An 18089-nucleotide genomic window follows, 5' to 3' on the forward strand; every position below is an offset into this window, starting at 1 on the left:
AAAATCGAAAACAATTGAAACTTTAAGCACCTTAACTGACCTCTTAGTCGGCGGGCTCGGGCCCCCCAACTGAAATATGGCGCAAGCGCAGGATGACATCAGGACACTCACCCAGCGCCATCTCGCATGATTTCACGTCCAATCAGGGCGGGGGCTCACCCACCGACTTAAACATTCTGCCCAAAGTTCCAAGTGAGGCTGGTGTGTTGCTTGGAGGGCGACATGCAGGTAGCAATGACCCCATGCACTTGTTGCCTTGTCCTTCTAGGGGGTAGAGGTCATGGGTTTGGAAGGTGCTGTTGAAGGAGCCTTGGCGAGTTGCTGCTGTGCACCTTGTAGATGGTACACACACTGCTGCCACTGTGCGTCGGTGGTGGAGGGAGTGAATGTTGAAGGTGATGGATGGGGTGCCAATCAAGCGGGGCTGCTTTGTCCTATATGGTGTCGAACTTCTTGACTGTTGTGGGAGCTGCACTCATCCAGGCAAATGAAGGGTATTCCATCACACTCCTGACTTGTGCCTTGATTTTGGTGGATAAGCTTTGTCAGCCTAGAGTCAGGAGGTGAGTTCCTCTCTGCAGATTTCCCAGTCTGTGACTTGCTCTTGTAGCCACAGTATTTATATAGAGTCATAGAGTTATACAGCACAGAAACAGGCCCTTCAGCCCATCATGCCTGTGCTGGCCATCAAGCACCTATTCTGTTCCAATCCTATTTTCCAGCACTTGGCCTGTAGCCCTGTATGCTATGGCGTTTCAAGTGCTCATCTAAATACTTCTTAAATATTGTGAGGGTTCCTGCCTCCACCACCCCCTCAGGCAGTGAGTTCCAGATTCCAACCACCCTCTGGGTGAAAATATTTTTCCTCAAATCCCCTCTAAACCTCCTGCCCCTTACCGTAAGTCTATGCCCCCAGATTATTGACACCTCCACTAAGGGGAAAAGTATACAAAATTATGTCTAGTCTAGTTCAATTTCTGGTCAATGGTAACTCCCAGGATGTTGATAGTGGAGATTCAGCGATAGTAATGCCATTGAATGTCAAGGGGCGATGGTTGGATTCTCTCTTGTTGGAGATGGTCATTGCCTGGCACTTGTGTGGTGTGAATGTTACTTGCCAATTAGCAGCCCAAACCTGAATATTGTCCAGGTCTTGCTGCATATGGGCACAGACTACTTCAGTATCTGAGGAGTCGTGAATGGTGCTGAACATTGTGCAATCATCAGCAAACATCCCCACTTCTGACTTTATGATGGAAGGAAGGTCATTGATGAAGCAGCTGAAGATGGTTGGGCTGAGGACACTACCCTGAGGAACTCCTGCAGTGATGTCCTGGAGCTGAGATGATTGATCTCCAAGAACCACAACCATCTTCCTTTGTGCTAGGTATGATTCCAACCAGCAGAGAGTTTTTCCCTGATTCCCATTGGCTCCAGTTTGCCTAGGGCTCCTTGATGCCACACTCGGTCAAATGCTGTCTTGATGCCAAAGGCAGCCACTCTCACCTCACTTCTTGAGTTGAGCTCTTTTGTCCATGTTTGGACTAAGGCTGTAATGAGGTCAGGGGCTGAGTGGCCCTGGCAGAACCCAAACTGGGCATCAGTGAGCAGGTTATTGCTGAGTAAATGCCGCTTGATAGCACTATCAACTGATAGCACTGTCAACTGATAGCACTATCAACTGATAGCACTGACACTTTGCTGATGATCGAAAGTAGACTGATGGGGCGGTAATTTGCTGGATTGGATTTGTCCTGCTTCTTGTGGACAGGACCTACCTGGGCAATTTTCCACATTGCTGGGCAGATGGCAGTCTTGTAGCTGTACTGGAACAGCTTGGCTAAGAGCGCAGCAAGTTCTGGAGCACAAGACTATTGCAGTAAACACTGCCTTCAGCCGTTTCTTGATGTGGAGTGATTGACTTGCCTGAAGACTGGCATCTGTGATGCTGGGGCTATCAGGAGGATCCAAGATGAATCATCCACTCAGCACTTCTTTTAGCAGCCTGGGATACAAGCCCCATTTGGACCAGGTGACTTGTCCATCCTCAGCAGTATCCTTCTCAGTACATTCTGTTATTAATTTTCACTGCATTCATTACCTCTGCCAATTCATCTTTTTACCAGCCCCTTCTTCAGTAAAGATGAGTACAAAGTACCCGTTAAGTATTCCAGCCTCGCCCTACACTCTAGCCACGCTCTTTGTCCCTAACAGAGCCCACCCTGCCTCTAACTATTTACATGCTGGTGGAAAACTTTTGTTACTTTTTATGTTAACTGTCGTTCTATCCCCATATTCTCTCTCTGCCAGTCTTATTTTCCTCTTCATTTCCCCTCTCAACCCATTGTATTTGGCCAAGTTCTCAGTTGAAGAACTGACCTGACATGTATCATGCACCAGTTGTGATGAAGGCTCACACACCTGAAATGTTACTCGGTTTTTTTTCCACAGATGTTACCTGGTGGGCTGAGTATTTTCAGCACTTTTGTTTTTATTTGCATCACACACCCTTATTTTTTGTTACATCATATTATCTATGTCTGTCATTATCCAAGGAGCCTTGGCTTTGGCTCCTCTATTGCTTGCCCTTGTTGGAATGTACCAAGCCTGTAACTGAAATATCTCCTCCTTAAAGATCACCTATTCTTCTGTTACAATGTTCCTTGGTTCCATTTTATCCTGGCTAGATCCCCTCATCCCATTGAAGTTAAACCTCTGCAATTAGTAGCCTAGTAAAACTTCATTTAGTAGCTCTACTTTAGATGGCTCCTTTATCTTCTCCATTGCTAGTTTAGTAGTTTAGTAACTTATGATAAAATGATAACTCTTTGTAAAGTTTTCCCCCACAGACACTCTGTGTCTCACCTCATACCCCAGCGCCAAATCCAGCGGTGCCTCCTCACTAAAATAAGCAGAAAGTGCAGCAAAATCTCAGCAGGACTGGCAATATCTGTTGAGAGAGAGAAACAGAGTCCAGGATTTTCCATGCCCACCGACATTGGGAGTGTTTGGTGGCATTGAGCAGACAACATGGTGTGATCAGTTTCACAATGATGTGAAACCAATTTGCAATCGTCCGCTCAGCCCGCCGACGGTGGGCCAGGCTTCTCACCATCGGGTGTCAGGAACCTCATTGTAATACATCAGCATATCATTATAAGGCCAGCTCACTGGACTCATCCCCCCCTCGCTGGATAGTCTCCCCATGTTGCCGGGAAAACACACTGACGTGTTTCACAACAGCACATAAGCGACATGCATTGGGCAGGCTGCACTTCACTCGGGACTTCGAGGTTTGTTTGCCTACCTTGCTTCGGGCAGCACTCGCAGACATCAGCACCAGGCCAGTGCGTAGCTTTTCAGTGGCTGCAGAGCTAGGGCTTGCTTGGGGAAGGGGGAGAAGCGGCCTCAGACAAGGCAAGAGGCTTCAGGGTGAGGGCTGTACTGGGGAAGGGGGGTATCCCAGGGTGTGTGGGGGGGCACACGTTGATCTGTGCAAGTGGCTCAAGGTGGTGAGGGCTGAGGAGGTAGTCTCCAGAGGAGATGAGGCCAGATGGAGATGTGAGGGTGTGTGTGAGAGAGTGAGTGGTGATGTCCCTTGAGCTGCCAGTGAATGTGTGATGGGCTTGAGTGTGTGAGTTTAGAGTGATGAGATGGTTGCCTTACCCTGGGGGCATGGATGAGATCATTCATCCTCTATCTGCACTGGATGGCCAACCTCCTCTGTGCAGCACTGGCACCGAGCACCACTGCCATCACCTGCCAAGCTGGAGTGGTAATGTAGCTGCCCCTCCTGCAGGCAGAGTGGGGGTAGAGGACATCACAGTGGGGCCTCCACGGTGTCCAGAAGGTGCTCAAGGGCTGCAATCTTCCTGGCTTTCAGGGCCATGTCTTTCTTGCTACAGTCCTGGGCTGGAAGCACTGAGTATGGCTGTACTTTAATCATGGTGCCTGGCACCATGAAGCAGTGAGGTGATGGTGTGCCAGGCGAGTAAGAGCCCGTCCGCCATGGAAACGGCGTGTTTCCCGGGAATGCATAAGTAATGTGGTGGGAATGGGGCGATCCGGTGTGGAAACCACCGTATTACCCACCGCCACCACACTTAGTGCAAATCTGGGATGATTCCACCTAGAGATAGCGCTTCAAGTTCAATACGACTTCTTTGGAACTGATACAATTACACAACTAAACAATTCATGTTAAAAATATTTACTTTACCAATAAACTGGCTAGTCTTTACTGAACTATTTACTAGTTTAATTAGTTATTTATATTATGTTCAGCCATTTAATATCAGGTTACTGACAGCAGGATGACTGCATTCTCATATTAAAAAGGTTTATCTTCTATGAAGAAGTCAGTTGCAGCTGTATTAATAAAACAGCACTGCATCATGATGCTTAAAAATAGTGATCATTTTAATAAAAGGAAATAATATAAATGGTTACATTCAATGATGCTGTCCAATTGCACTAATTCCTGAGTAAGTTTAGGTTTTGTGATCATGCAAAACCAGGAAACACGCCAGGTTTGTGGTGGGACGTCATGTGAGTCGTCCGCCCACCCTCACCTTCAGTAAACCGGGTGCCATATTTAAAGGTCGCCTCTGCACAGAACCAGCACTCTTCAAGGGATAGGAAGCTGCTGGGAACTGATGGCTGCCAAAGGGAGGAAACATGCTCTCCTTAGATTTAGTGACATCTCCCTGAAGCACCTACTGGATGCAATGGAGGCCTACTGCGAGACCCTCTACCCACGCTCTGGGTGAAGGCCGGAAAACAAGGTCACCAATCCAGCATGAGAGGCGGTGGCAGTGGTGGTCAGTGCCAACACAGTGCCAACAGCACCCGGTGCAGGAAAAGGATGAATGATCTCCGATTCACAAGGATAATTCACTCTTATCATCACTCTCAACTCACAGACTCACAAACCTATCACACATCCACAGGGATCTCACACCTCAAGGGACAACACCACTAACTCTCTCACACACCCTCACATCTCCATCAGGCTCATATCCTCTCGCGCTCACATCCTCATCCAGTCCATGGCTCCACTCACCACACAAACATTCCACGCAGTTCCATGTGTCCTGCTCACACTCTCTCCATCTGTTCTCATACAGGAGAAACCTGCTCACATCAGCAGGGAGAGGTCTCAGACCGGAGGTGGAGTGGCCCACATTAGGCCCCTCACTCACTTTGAGGAGTGTGCCATTGCGCTGACTGGTGAGGACATGGACCGTGTCTGTTGTGATGGTGAGGTCAGTGGCGAACACCCTTGTGAGGATCCTGCACCACATCATCCCTCTCTCAACGGAAATGTGAGTGCTCTCGCTCCTGTTTTTGACTCTGCTGCCATTCACTACTTATCTCTACTTTGGTTCACAGGAAGCTCTGCCAAGTGACCAACACCCTCAGCCAGCCAGTCCCTCAGCCCCATCCAGGTCCTCCCCTCCAGCCAAGAGGACACTTCCTCCATTGAAGAGCTGTAAATAAGCAGCCTGGAAGACCCATCACAGCGCTTACCCACACCCTGCACCAGTGCAGAGACACACACACCTCGGTGGGACCTGGATCTAGAGCAGGCTCGGGTTCACAATCTGGTGGTCACCACACGGACACATTTCCGCAGCAAGAGGAGGCAGGTTCAGCCGATCTCCCCGGCTCTGATGATTGCTGGGGAAGAGGCATCTGTGAGGTCCAAGTCAGTTGATAAGCCTCTAGATTCGGCCTTCCAACTCATCATGGAGAGTCAGCAGAAGGCAGGGGAACACACGCTAAGCTGTTGGCAGCCCTCAACAGAGTGGCACGAGAGTTGGAGGAGTGCATCCACCTGCTCTCTGATGAAGTGGTGCCCATATGGAGGTCTCCATGGGAGAGATGGCAGATGCCATGGAGACTCTGGCCCAGCAGAACATGGAGATATGCGCAGACCTGCACTCCATCGTGGTAACCATGGGTGAGTTCCTGCAGTGGCAGCACATGAGGGAAACAGGGCACCTCGATGTCCCTCCAGGTGCTCCTTCCCCCTAAGGAGTCAGGCCGGGGCCCTCGGGTACCCAAAGGGAGGAGGAGCGGCAGCTGGACACCTCTGGGTCATCCACTCAGCAATCTCAGAAGCTGTCCGCTCCCTCCGAGCCCCCTTTATCTGAACCCCCTCAACTACATCCTCTGTCACCGCAGAGGGAGCAGCTGGCCCACAGGAGGGCAGCCAAATCAAACTGGGACCTTCAAAGCCTCCGTTCCCCAGAGGACCCACACCGATGTCAGAGGCAACAGGGCCAACCATTGCACAGGCTGTCTCCACCCCTGCTGCGGATGTCAGGGCAGCACCTAGCAGAAGTGGTCGGCCTAGAAAAGTTAAGGAATTCTGATCACAAGTGGTTGCGCAGGTGAACACATCTCATCACTTTATAATCTGAAAATATATTCACTTTCACTGAATAATGTGTAATGTTGTCTTTCAGCTTCATTTACAGGCTTTGCGAGTCCTCCCCCTGCATCCCTCCCCGCACCACCAGCCTCACCCCCTCCTCCCACCACTAGCAGTTCAGCTGCAAGCAGCTGGATGACGAGTGATTCAGGAGGGAGAAGTGTGTGCGTGTGTGCATGTGCATGTGTGTCTGTGTGTGCATGTCTGTGTGTGTGTGTATGTGTGTGTGTGTGCGTGTGTGTTTGTCTGTATGTGCGTGTGTGTGTGTGTGCGTGTGTGTGCGCATGCGTGCGTATGTCTGTGTGTGCGTGTGTGTGTGTCTGTGTGTGTGTGTCTTATGTGTCTGTGTGTGCGTGTGTGTGTGCCTGTGTGTGCATGTGTGTTTGTGTGTGTGTGTGTCTGTGTCTGTGTGTGCGTGTCTGTGTGTGTGTGTCTATGTGTGTGTGTGTCTCTGTGTGTGTGTGTGTGTGTCTGTGTCTGTGTGTGTGTGTGTGTCTGTGTGTGTGTGTCTGTGTGTGTGTGTGTGTGTGTCTGTGTGTGTCTGTGTGTGTCTGTGTGTCTGTGTGTGTGTCTGTGTGTCTGTGTGTGTGTGTCTGTGTGTGTGCGCACGCGCCAGGGCCTTTCGGAGCCTCTCCCATGTACTTGGAGCCTTCCTCCATCACACTCATCTCACTGTCCTGAGCATTTTCAATGCTGCCTGCTGGGGTTTTCTTTCCGTTGTCCATCTGAGCCGACCTGCATCTCCACCCAGCCACTGACCGCGCTCCCATGCAGCACCTGTGCCCGTCCAACACAAGCCTCCGCTCACTTTCCATTTTAGAAGCATGGTGGGTGTTAAGTATGTCTTCAGCAACCCTGTCCTTTCCCCTCCCCCAGTTAACCATGTCCTTTCCCTCATTACTGTTAACCCCCCTGACATCACTTTTTGCCTTTCCACTGTCACCTATCTGCCAGAATTCTTTTCTTTCCAGGATGTCCAGGTGAACATGCGAGTATACTATCTTCCCAAGAATCCCACCCCATCCACATTGACCTCCCTGACCTCCTGTTTCCCACCCCTAGAGTCTGCCTCTGAGTCCCCACCAACCACCCTCACTGTCCCTTCTACCACTACCATTGCACCCTCACCCTCCCACGCTACTGGCTCACTCTTCCCTCTCTCATTCTCACCATTCCCCACTACCACATCCACCCTCATTACCCCAGCAGGCAGCTATTGACTCCACAGAATGCTCTCTTGTGCATTCACCTGGACTCCCTCCCCCCACTTATTCCTTCCTCTACCTTTACTCCTTCATCTCCCCGAAATCCCTCCTCCCCCTGGACTGCTTTCCCCCTCCGAACTCCTTCCCTTACACCTTCCTCTCCTCTTATACCTATCTCCTCAATTGCTGCATTCTCCCCCATTGCACCCTCTCCCCCCATACTCCCTCCCCCTCCCAACTTGACCCCCGATACCTTCCTTCCCTTGCCAAGCACACCCCCAACCCCCGACACCTTAGTTCCCCCGCCCCCAACTTCAACCGTCCAACACCATCGTTGCCCAGGGGCTGGGGTGTTTTCCTGCCGAGGGCTGGGTGGTAAATTTGACATGGGGGGAATGATTCCAGTGAGCAGGCCTTATAATTTGATGCAGATGTTTTAAAATGATGTTCCTGGCATGTGGCAGCATTGACAGGCGTCCCACTATTGACAGGCGGCCCACCATTGACAGGCGGAGCGGACAATCGCAAGCTGCTTTCCTGACGTCGGGAAACTGATTTTTGGCCTTCCCACCGTATTGTCCACTCACGCCCGACACCCGATGACAATGGGCCGGAAAATTCCGTCCACTGATAATTGTTGTCACATCACATTAAAAACATTGGGCAGTCTTTGATGTCTTCCCCTGAGGTGAGTCCTGTTCAGTGTAAATACCTGGCATCGCTTTCTAGAACACAGGCAGCTTTCAATGGACAGCCTTCCCACCCTCCCTCCAATTAAGGCCCTTAATTGGGCAATTAATGCCACCAAATGGCCTCATCCTGCTGCCACTGATATTAAACCAGTGTCAGGCAGCCCTGTAATCCTGTGGGAAGCACGACAAAGACACACAGTGCCTGAAACATAGAACATAGTAGCAGGAATAGGCCATTCAGCCCTTCAAGCCTGTTCCGCCATTCATTATGATCACGGCTGATTTTCGTATTCAATGCCAAACTCCCACTCTCTCCCCATATCCTATGATGCCTTTAGAGTCCAGAAATCTATCTATTTCTTTCTTAAATATATTCAGTGATGTGGCCTCCACAGCCTCTGTGGTAGAGAATTCCACAGGTTCACCACCCTCTGAGTGAAGAAGTTTCTCCTCATCTCAGTCCTGAATGGCCATCCTCAGATTGTGGCCCCTTGTTCTAGACCCCCCAGGCAGAGGAAACATCATCCAGTCTGTCCAGCCCTGTCAGAATTTTATATGTTTCAATGATATTCCCTTTCATTCTTCTAAACTCCAGTGAATATAGGCCTAGTCGGCCCAATCTCTCCTCATACGACAATCCTGTCATCCCAGAAATCAGTCTAGTGAAGCTCCACTGCACTCCCTCTATGGCACCTTTATCCTTTCTTAGGTAAGGAGACCAAAATACTCCAGTATGCTCTCACCAAAGCCCTGCACAGCTGCAGTAAGACAACATGCCACTTGCCTTCCTAACTGCTTGCTGCACCTTCATGCTTGCTTTCAGTGACTGGTGTACAAGGACCCCAGGTCCCTTTGTACATCAACATTTCCCAATCTATCACCATTTAAATAATACCCTGCCATTCTGTTTTTCCTACCAAAGTGGATAACTTCACATGTAACTACGTTATACTGCATCTGCCATGTATTTGCCCACTCACTCAACCTGTCTAAATCGCCTTGAAGCCTCTTAACACCCTCCTCATGGCTCACATTCCCACCAAGTTTTGTGTGGTCAGCAAACTTGGAAATATTACATTTGGTTCCCTCACCTAAATCATTGATATATATTGTGAATATCTGGGGCCCAAGCACTGATCCCAGCGGTACCCCACTAGTCACTGCCTGCCACTCCGAAAAAGACCCATTTATTCCTGTTTCTTGTCTGCTAACCAATTCTCAATCCATGCCAATATATTACCCCCAATCCCATGTACTCTAATTTTGCACACTAACCTCTTATGTGAGACTTTATCAAAAGCTTTCTGAAAATCTAAATGCACCACATCCACTGGTTGGTTCTCCCTTAAGCATTCTACTAGTCATGTGCTCAAAAAAACTCCAGCAGGTTTGTCAAATATGATAAATCCATGTTGACTTTGTCTAATCCCGTTGATATTTTCTAAGTGTCCTGTTATTACATCCTTTATAATAGACTCTAGCATTTTCCTGACTACAGGTGTCAGCCTAACCAGTCTGTAATTTCCTGTTTTATTGATCCCTCCTTTTTAAATAGTGCAGTTACATTTACCACCCTCCAATCTGCTGGGACTGTTCCAGAATCTTCAGAATTTTGGAAGATGATAACCAACATATCCACTATTTCCATGGCCACCTCCTTTAGCACCCTGGGATGTAGATTATCAGGCCCTGGGGATTTATCAGCTTTCAGTCCCAATAATTTCTCCACTTTTTTAAAAATACTGATTTCCTTCAATTCCTCCTTCTAACTAGACCTTTGTTTCCCTAGCATTTCTGGGAAGTCATTTGTGTCGTCCTCCATGAAGGCAGAACTAAAGTAGTCATTTCATTGCTCTACCATTTCCTTCTTCTCTGTCATAAAATCTCCTAATTCGGACTGTAAGGGACCTACATTTGTCTTCACAAATCTTTTTCTTTTTACAAAATTATAAAAGCTTTTACAATCCATTTTATGTCCCTTGCAAGTAACTGTTGTAACGCATACTGTTGCATAGCCGTTGCAATGCATACATTCGTTCCTTAAATATTAGCCATTGTCTATCCACCATCATGCCTTTTTATGAAGTTCCCCAATCTATCTTAGCCTCATACCATCGTAGTTTCCTTTGTTTAGATTTAGGATCCTCGTATTAGATCGGATTATTTCACTTTCCATCCTAATGAAGAATTATAACATATTATAAAGAACAAAGAACAAAGAAAAGTACAGCACAGGAACAGGCCCTTCGGCCCTCCAAACCTGCGCCGATCTTATTGCCCATCAACTAAAATATTTTGCACTTCCGGGGTCCGTATCCCTCTATTCCCATCCTATTCATGTATTTGTCAAGCTGCCTCTTAAACACCACTATCGTACCTGCTTCCACCACCTCCTATGGCAGCGAATTCCAGACACTCACTACCCTCTGCGTAAAAAACTTGCCCCGCACATCTCCTCTATAGTTTTCTCCTCTCACCTTAAATCTGTGTCCCCTAGTAATTGACTCTTCCACCCTGGGAAAAAGCTTCTGATTATCTACTCTGTCCATGTCACTCATAATTTTGTAAACTTCTATCAAGTCGCCCCTCAATCTCCGTTGCTCTTGTGAGAACAATCCGAGTTTCTCCAACTTCTCCTCATAGCTAATAACCTCCAGACCAGGCAGCATCCTGGTAAACCTCCTCTGCACCCTCTCCAACGCCTCCACATCCTTCTGGTAATTGGCGACCAGAAATGCACGCAATATTCCAAGTGTGGCCTAACCAAGGTTCTATACAGCTGCAGCATGACTTCTCAGCTTTTATACTCAATACCTCTGCCAATGAAGGCAAGCATGCCATATGCCTTCCTTACTACCTTATCCACCTGCGTTGCCACTTTCAGTGACCTTTGGACCTGTACACCCAGATCCCTCTGCCCGTCGATGCACTTAAGAGTTCTGCCATTTACTGTATAATTCCCGCCTGTATTAGACCTTCCAAAATGCATTACCTCACATTTGTCTGGATTAAACTCCATCTGCCATTTCTCCGCCCAAGTCTCCAACCGATCGAGATCCCGTTGTATCCTTTGACAATCATCTTCACTATCTGCAACTCCTCCAACCTTAGTGTCGTCTGCAAACTTGCTAATTAGCCCAGTTACATTTTCCTCCAAATCATTTACGTATACTACAAACAACAAAGGTCCCAGCACTGATCCCTACAAACACCACTAGTCACAGCTCTCCATTCAGAAAAGCACCCTTCCACTGCTACCCTTTGTCTTCTATGACTAAGCCAATTCTGTATTATGGTCACTGTTCCCACACAACAAGATTATTAATTAACCCCTTCTCATTGTACAGTACCATATCTAGGATAGCATGTTCCCTAGTTGGTTCCTCAATGTACTGATCTAAAAAAAAATCTTGTACACACTCCAGGAATTCATCCACCATAATATTATTGCTAATTTGGTTTGTCCAGTCTATATGCAGATTAAAGTCACCCATGATTACTGTAGCACCCTGGTTACATGCATCTCTAATTTCCTGTTTAATACCATACCCTATCTTACCATGACTGTTTGGAGACCTATAGACAACTCACTAATGTTGTCCACCCTTTGTTGCTTCTTAGCTCCACCAGACTGATTCTGCATCCAGATTTTCTGAGTCAATATCCTTTCTCACTATTGCACTGATTTCATCCATAACAACGCTACCCCACCTCCTTTTCCTTTTTGCCTGTCCTTCCTAAATATTGAGTACCCTTGGATATTCAGTTCCCAGCCTTGGTCACCCTGCAGCCATGACTCCATAATCGCAATCATATCATATCCGTTTACATCTGTTTACGCTGTTAATTCATCTACCTCATTGCGAGTTCTCTGTGCATTCAGAGACAGTGCCTTTAGACTTGCCTTTTTAACATTTTCACACATTTTTTTCTGTACCATGGCCCTATTTGCTGCTAATCCTCAGGAACCTCTGCCTTCCACTTTTGCCTTCTACTTTTCTGTCTTTCATTTCTACCTTTGTTTCCCTCCCTTATGTCTCCCTGCTTAGGCTCCCATCCCCTGCCACTCTAGTTTAAACCCTCCCCCACAGTACTAGTGAATACTCCTGCAAGAATATTGCTCCCGGTACAGCTGGGGTGCAACCCACCAGCTTGTACAGGTCCCATCTTCCCTGTAATTGCTCCCAATGCCTCAGGAATCTGAATCCTTCCTTCCTACACCATCTCTCCAGCCACATATTCATCCAGTTTATTCTCCTATTCCTGATCTCGCTAACACGTGGCACTGGGAGTATTCCTGAGATTGCTACCTTTGAGGTCCTGCTTTTTAATTTATTACCTAGCTCCCTATATTCTGCTTTCAGGACCACATTCATATTTTTACCAAGTCACTGGTAGCAATATGGACCAGGACCTCTGGCTGTTCACCCTTTAGAATGTCCTGCAGCCACTCAGTGACATCCTTGACCCTGGGAGCATGGAGGCAACATACCATCCTGGTGTCATGTCTGTGGCTGCAGCCATTCACCTGGGAAACCATCTCACCCAACAGTATCCAAAATGGAAGATATGCTAGAGAGGGAGATGGACACAGGGGACTCCTGCACTAACTGCCTAGTGGTTTTTCTCTGTCTGACAGTCACCCATTCCCTTTCTTCCCACTTTACCTGTGGTGTGACCACCTCAATGTACGTGTTATCCACAAAGATCTCAGCAGGATGCTCCACAGCGATTACAGCCACAGCTCCAGCTCTGAAATGTGGATTTTGAGTAGCCACAGCTGGAGATACATCCTGCACATGTGGTCACCCTGGACACTGGAAGTTACCCTGACTTCCCACATTACACAGGAGGAGCATTTCACTTGGACAAGCTGTTCTGCCGTGACTTACTCTTAAATTACTCCCTTTAATTTTACTTCCTCTAGTTTATAGAATATTAAGGACGGTAGAAATATTCACCGCATCATAGTTACCAAGGCCGCCGCTCTTCTTTCTGAGGAAAGGTCGAAAATGAAATGATCACCTCCTTCCCTCTTCACCGAACTGCCACATGCACCAAACTCCAATTTATGCAGTCTAATTCAGCCCAAAGCAGCACTTCAGTGCAGCTTGATGGAGGGACCTGGCACCAGGAAAGGTGGGCCCAATGAAAGCCATCTCCTTTCTTTGCTGCTGACCCCACTACGCCCCCTCCGCTAGGACCCCTAACCTATGAGACCCCACCTGTCAAGACTTACTTCTGGTCTGGGTTGCTCTGTGTTGCAGGGCACCCAGTGACTATATTTCCCGCCTCCCCAGTGGCCCTGGTGAACAAAAGATTTGCCAGCCTCTGATTGGCTGACAGTTCTCGGCATGTGGGACTTCCCTCCACCAGGGCCCTGACCCTGTGGAAAGCCCAGCGCTGGCCTGTTAATTTCCTGATTGGCTTATAATTTAGCAGTCCTTCCCTAAAGGAGGCAACATGGGTCTCTCACCACCTCTCTAGCTCTAGTTGAGTGGTCGGAGCGGGGGGACTGGGAGGTGGGGGGTGAGGGGATAGGGTGCAAGGGCAGTTGAGTAGTCAGGGGGATTCTGGGGTGGTGGTGGGGTGTAGTCAGGTGCTTGGATAGGCCATCAGGAGATAGTAGTTCTGTGGTCAGCAGGGGTTGGGAATTGGGTGTAATTTGACGGTCCAATGGGGAGTCATTTGGGGGTGGGTGGGTGGACAATAGTGTAGCTATCCAGGAGATCAAAGCGGTTTCAATCCTTCTAACTTTCCCTAGGTAACTATTCTGCTAAGTGAGTCACCATCCGAACTCTCCAATTTTAAATCAGAGTTTTGGATAGTTCCCAGTGCAGGGTAATTACCCTGCAGGTGAGTACTCTGCAGGTGAGAACTCTGCAGGTGAGTACTCTGCTGGTGAGTACTCTGCAGGTGAGTACCCTGCAGGTGAATACTCTGCAGGTGAGTACTCTGCTGGTGAGTACTCTGCAGGTGAGTACTCTGCTGGTGAGTACTCTGCAGGTGAGTACTCTGCTGGTGAGTACCCTGCTGGGCAATTGCCATGCTGTCCTTGAGTGGGGACTTCCGGGAGGGGTTACTCAACACAACTGGGGTACCACCTGCTTATGACCCTCTAGAGATCGGAATACCTGGGCCATTGAAGCATTCATCTTGTTCTGCAGCACATGTTAATGTGCTGGAGGCTCAGTGCCACCAGTGATGAGAATGCAAACGTGCAGGCCAACTGATTTATATACACAACTCATTTATACAAGTGATTTATATACACAACTAATTTATACAAGTGATTTATATACACAACTCATTTATACAAGTGATTTATATACTCAACTAATTTATACAAGTGATTTATATACACAACTAATTTATACAAGTGATTTATAAACACAACTCATTTATACAACTGATTTATATACACAACTCATTTATACAAGTGATTTATATACACAACTAATTTATACAACTGATTTATATACACAACTCATTTATACAACTGATTTATATACACAACTCATTTATACAACTGATTTATAAACACAACTCATTTATACAAGTGATTTATATACACAACTCATTTATACAAGTGATTTATATACACAACTAATTTATACAAGTGATTTATATACACAACTAATTTATACAAGTGACTTATATACACAACTAATTTATACAACTGATTTATATACACAACTAATTTATACAACTGATTTATATACACAACTAATTTATACAACTGATTTATATACACAACTAATTTATACAACTGATTTATATACACAACTAATTTATACAATTGATTTATATACACAACTAATTTATACAAGTGATTTATATACACAACTAATTTATACAAGTGATTTACATACACAAAGTTAATGTCTTTCAGGGATAATCAAATCCTTCTGTCAGGGCCTAAAGTAGGAGCCAATCCCAATCAGACTTGAGGCTGCTGATAATATGCCGGGGACTGGATTTAATGTGGCACTGTAGTCCCAGCTCACTCCGTGGCTAAAAGCTCAACGGGAAATCCATCCAGGATGCTGACAGCTGCTCCTCAGCTAGTTAACATTGAGGCAGCATTAAGTGGTTGGAGGTGGGATTTCTGCCCATTTCCCCTTCCACCATGTTGCAAATCCAGTTAAGTCCACAGGTTGGGGTCTTACTGGGGTCAGGTTGGCTGGTGCTGCCAAGGGGGATGAGTGGGGTGGGACCTGGTTTGAGCAGCCAATGGGGAGGGTTAAAGGAGGGTGTAGCGACCTGGGGGTGCCTGTCATGGGCCCACGGTTCTCCACCTCTTGCTGCCTGCATAGCTGTCGGGCTTGCCGATTGGTGTGGGTTTCCCGTCTCCATGGGTATGAACAGGGGGGTTTATAATGGGAATTGATTGAAACAAAATATGAGAGCAAGTATTATAACAGAAACCGCTGCAAAAACAGGTCTGGCAGCATCTGTGGAGAGAGAAACAGAGTTAATGTTTCGAGTCCATGTGAGTTCCTCAGAGCAAATTATTTACTGCTTCTATTTCAGATTTTCAGTTTTTTGCTTTTATTTTAGTCCAATTATACTTTGAAAATATGCATTTCTGAATTAATTCACCACTTATCCAATCATAAAACTGTTACCATGGATGAATAAACATTAACAATGATACAATTAAGCCAAACATAGGGAAACTCAAAAATGGTTACAATAACATTACATTTATGATATTTCTAGTAAGTAACTAGTCATACAAACCAAATCTCTCCTCAATTCCAGAATTCACCCCATCCATTCTATTCCAGAGGTCACCCCATCAATTCTGGAAGGAGAGCAAATGATCTGTGTAAACCAACATTCACTTCCTTGGGACAGTCAGAGATGCACTGGTGGATGTCAAGAAACCAGCCACTTCACACTCCTTGCAATGATATTGTATCTTATCGTATGGTAATTTAACCAAACCACTTTGAGAGGAGAGGTTGCCCATAGAAATAAAACCACTTAATAAAAGAGTAAAAGTATTTAAGTGTTTAAATCTATGCATTCTTCCCTGTGTTTTGTTTTAGTTAGACGCTGTCCTCAACTTACAAACACAACCAAGGGGAAACAATGTGAGTTACAAATAGTCCAAGGTGTTATTTCTTCTCATTCATGTCAAATGTAATTTCACTCATTCATGTTCCTAGAAGGAACCAAGTATGACATTGCATACTTTCAGGAACACTTTGTTCTTTTTTCATATCACAATTGTCCTGCCCTATATCTTAATATTCATCAGAATAAATACATATTCAATCACGTATCAAGATGCGGCGAAACAGCGACAGAAGCTTTGCAAGAGAGAAGTAAACAAATGTGTTTGACTTAGTAAACTAAACAACTGATTATCATTGGAGCCCCAATCTTTGAGGTGTGATTCCCTTTGTTATGAGCTCAAAGACTACGTTGCTTCTAGTACAATGTCTTTATTTGAGCTGAATGTAACATGCTGCCTCCAGTAAGTATACCTTGTGGCAGAGGTCACATGACTACAGCAAACAAGGCAGGATCTTCAGCATATGATTATAATTCTCAATACAAACATCTCCCTTTTCATATCACGTGTAACAGGGGGCTACCCAAGTTACCCACTACACAACTGTTCTCATGTCTTAACAAGCTGTTTGTTATTCTAGTCAATCTCTGCATGTGCATTGCATACATAATCATTAAATCGTGCGGACTCTTTATGTTGCATTGTCATTGGCTGTTAGTCTGGGTGATGGCCCCTCTTTGGGAAATGTCATTGCCGTGGCCCTTGTTGTTGCTATGCTAACTATTATTGTTCCATTTCCATCTTTGGGGACCGGTGGGACCTCTGGGAGTGATAGTCATTCTGTACTCTGTGCAGCCGATGAGATCACAGCTTCCTGATCAGCAGTCTGCAGCGGAGGAACAACTTCTCTAGTTGTGTGTATATGCCTGTTGTTGTGCTGGTATGTTTAGCCATTCACGTCCACTGCATACAATCAAGGTGATAACTGCTCAAAGCACATTCCACTTTGCACGTGGGCTGACTCCTGCTGAGAGCATTGAAGGTTTGTGCCCTTACTGCTGAATTCTGGCAATGGTTTGGCAGCGTTGTCAAAATAAAATCTGGTTTTCTGTGGTTTCACACACACACCTGTTACTACTTCTGGATCACTGCCACCTCAGCCTTTCCATTTGGTTGGGGATGGTGTGGAAATGATGTGTGATGTTGAATTTCCCAATCCTTTGTGAAATGGCTGAATTCTTCACTTGTGAACTGAGGGCCATTGTCACTCATCACAATGGCTGGAATGCCGTAATGACTGAAGTGTGCTTTCAGGTATTCTACTCTCATTGGTCCGTGTCGAAGTCAGCTGGTCTAACCCCCAGTAGTCAGAATAGTAGTCAACAGTGACAAGATAATCAGTTCCTGCTAGATTGAAGAGCTGTACTCCCAGCTTCATCCATTGTCTGTCTGGGATGTCAGACATCATCAGTGGCTCTCTAGCTTGTTTAGCTTGGTGCTCATTACAAGCACCGCACTGGCTGATGTCCTTAATTTCATTGCTCATGTTCAGCCAGTAGAGCACTTCCATTGCCTTCCTCAAACTTGACTGAATTCCTTGATGGCTCGCATGGATGTGCTTCAGCATCTCTCCTCTCATCTTCTTAGGGATGATGATTCTATTTCCTTTGTATAAGATGCCAGCTTGGGTGGTCACTTCATTTTGGTATGGCCCTTGATGCTCTCAGGCCATC

The 18089-nt window shown here is 46.5% G+C and overlaps 1 protein-coding gene across 1 annotated transcript in view; it reads left to right on the plus strand.

Moving 5' to 3' along the window:
• Positions 1–16335, plus strand: part of LOC144690839 (immunoglobulin superfamily member 1-like) — a 57419-nt gene extending 41084 nt beyond the window's left edge. The window contains exon 5 of the mRNA XM_078558684.1: positions 16098–16335. Coding sequence (XP_078414810.1) covers positions 16098–16159 — 62 coding nt within the window. The 3' untranslated portion in view covers positions 16160–16335. The remainder of the gene's footprint in view (positions 1–16097) is intronic.
• The last annotated feature ends 1754 nt before the right edge of the window (positions 16336–18089 follow it).

The sequence above is a fragment of the Cetorhinus maximus genome, chromosome 2, assembly GCF_964194155.1.
Source record: "Cetorhinus maximus chromosome 2, sCetMax3.hap1.1, whole genome shotgun sequence".
NCBI lineage: Eukaryota > Metazoa > Chordata > Chondrichthyes > Lamniformes > Cetorhinidae > Cetorhinus > Cetorhinus maximus.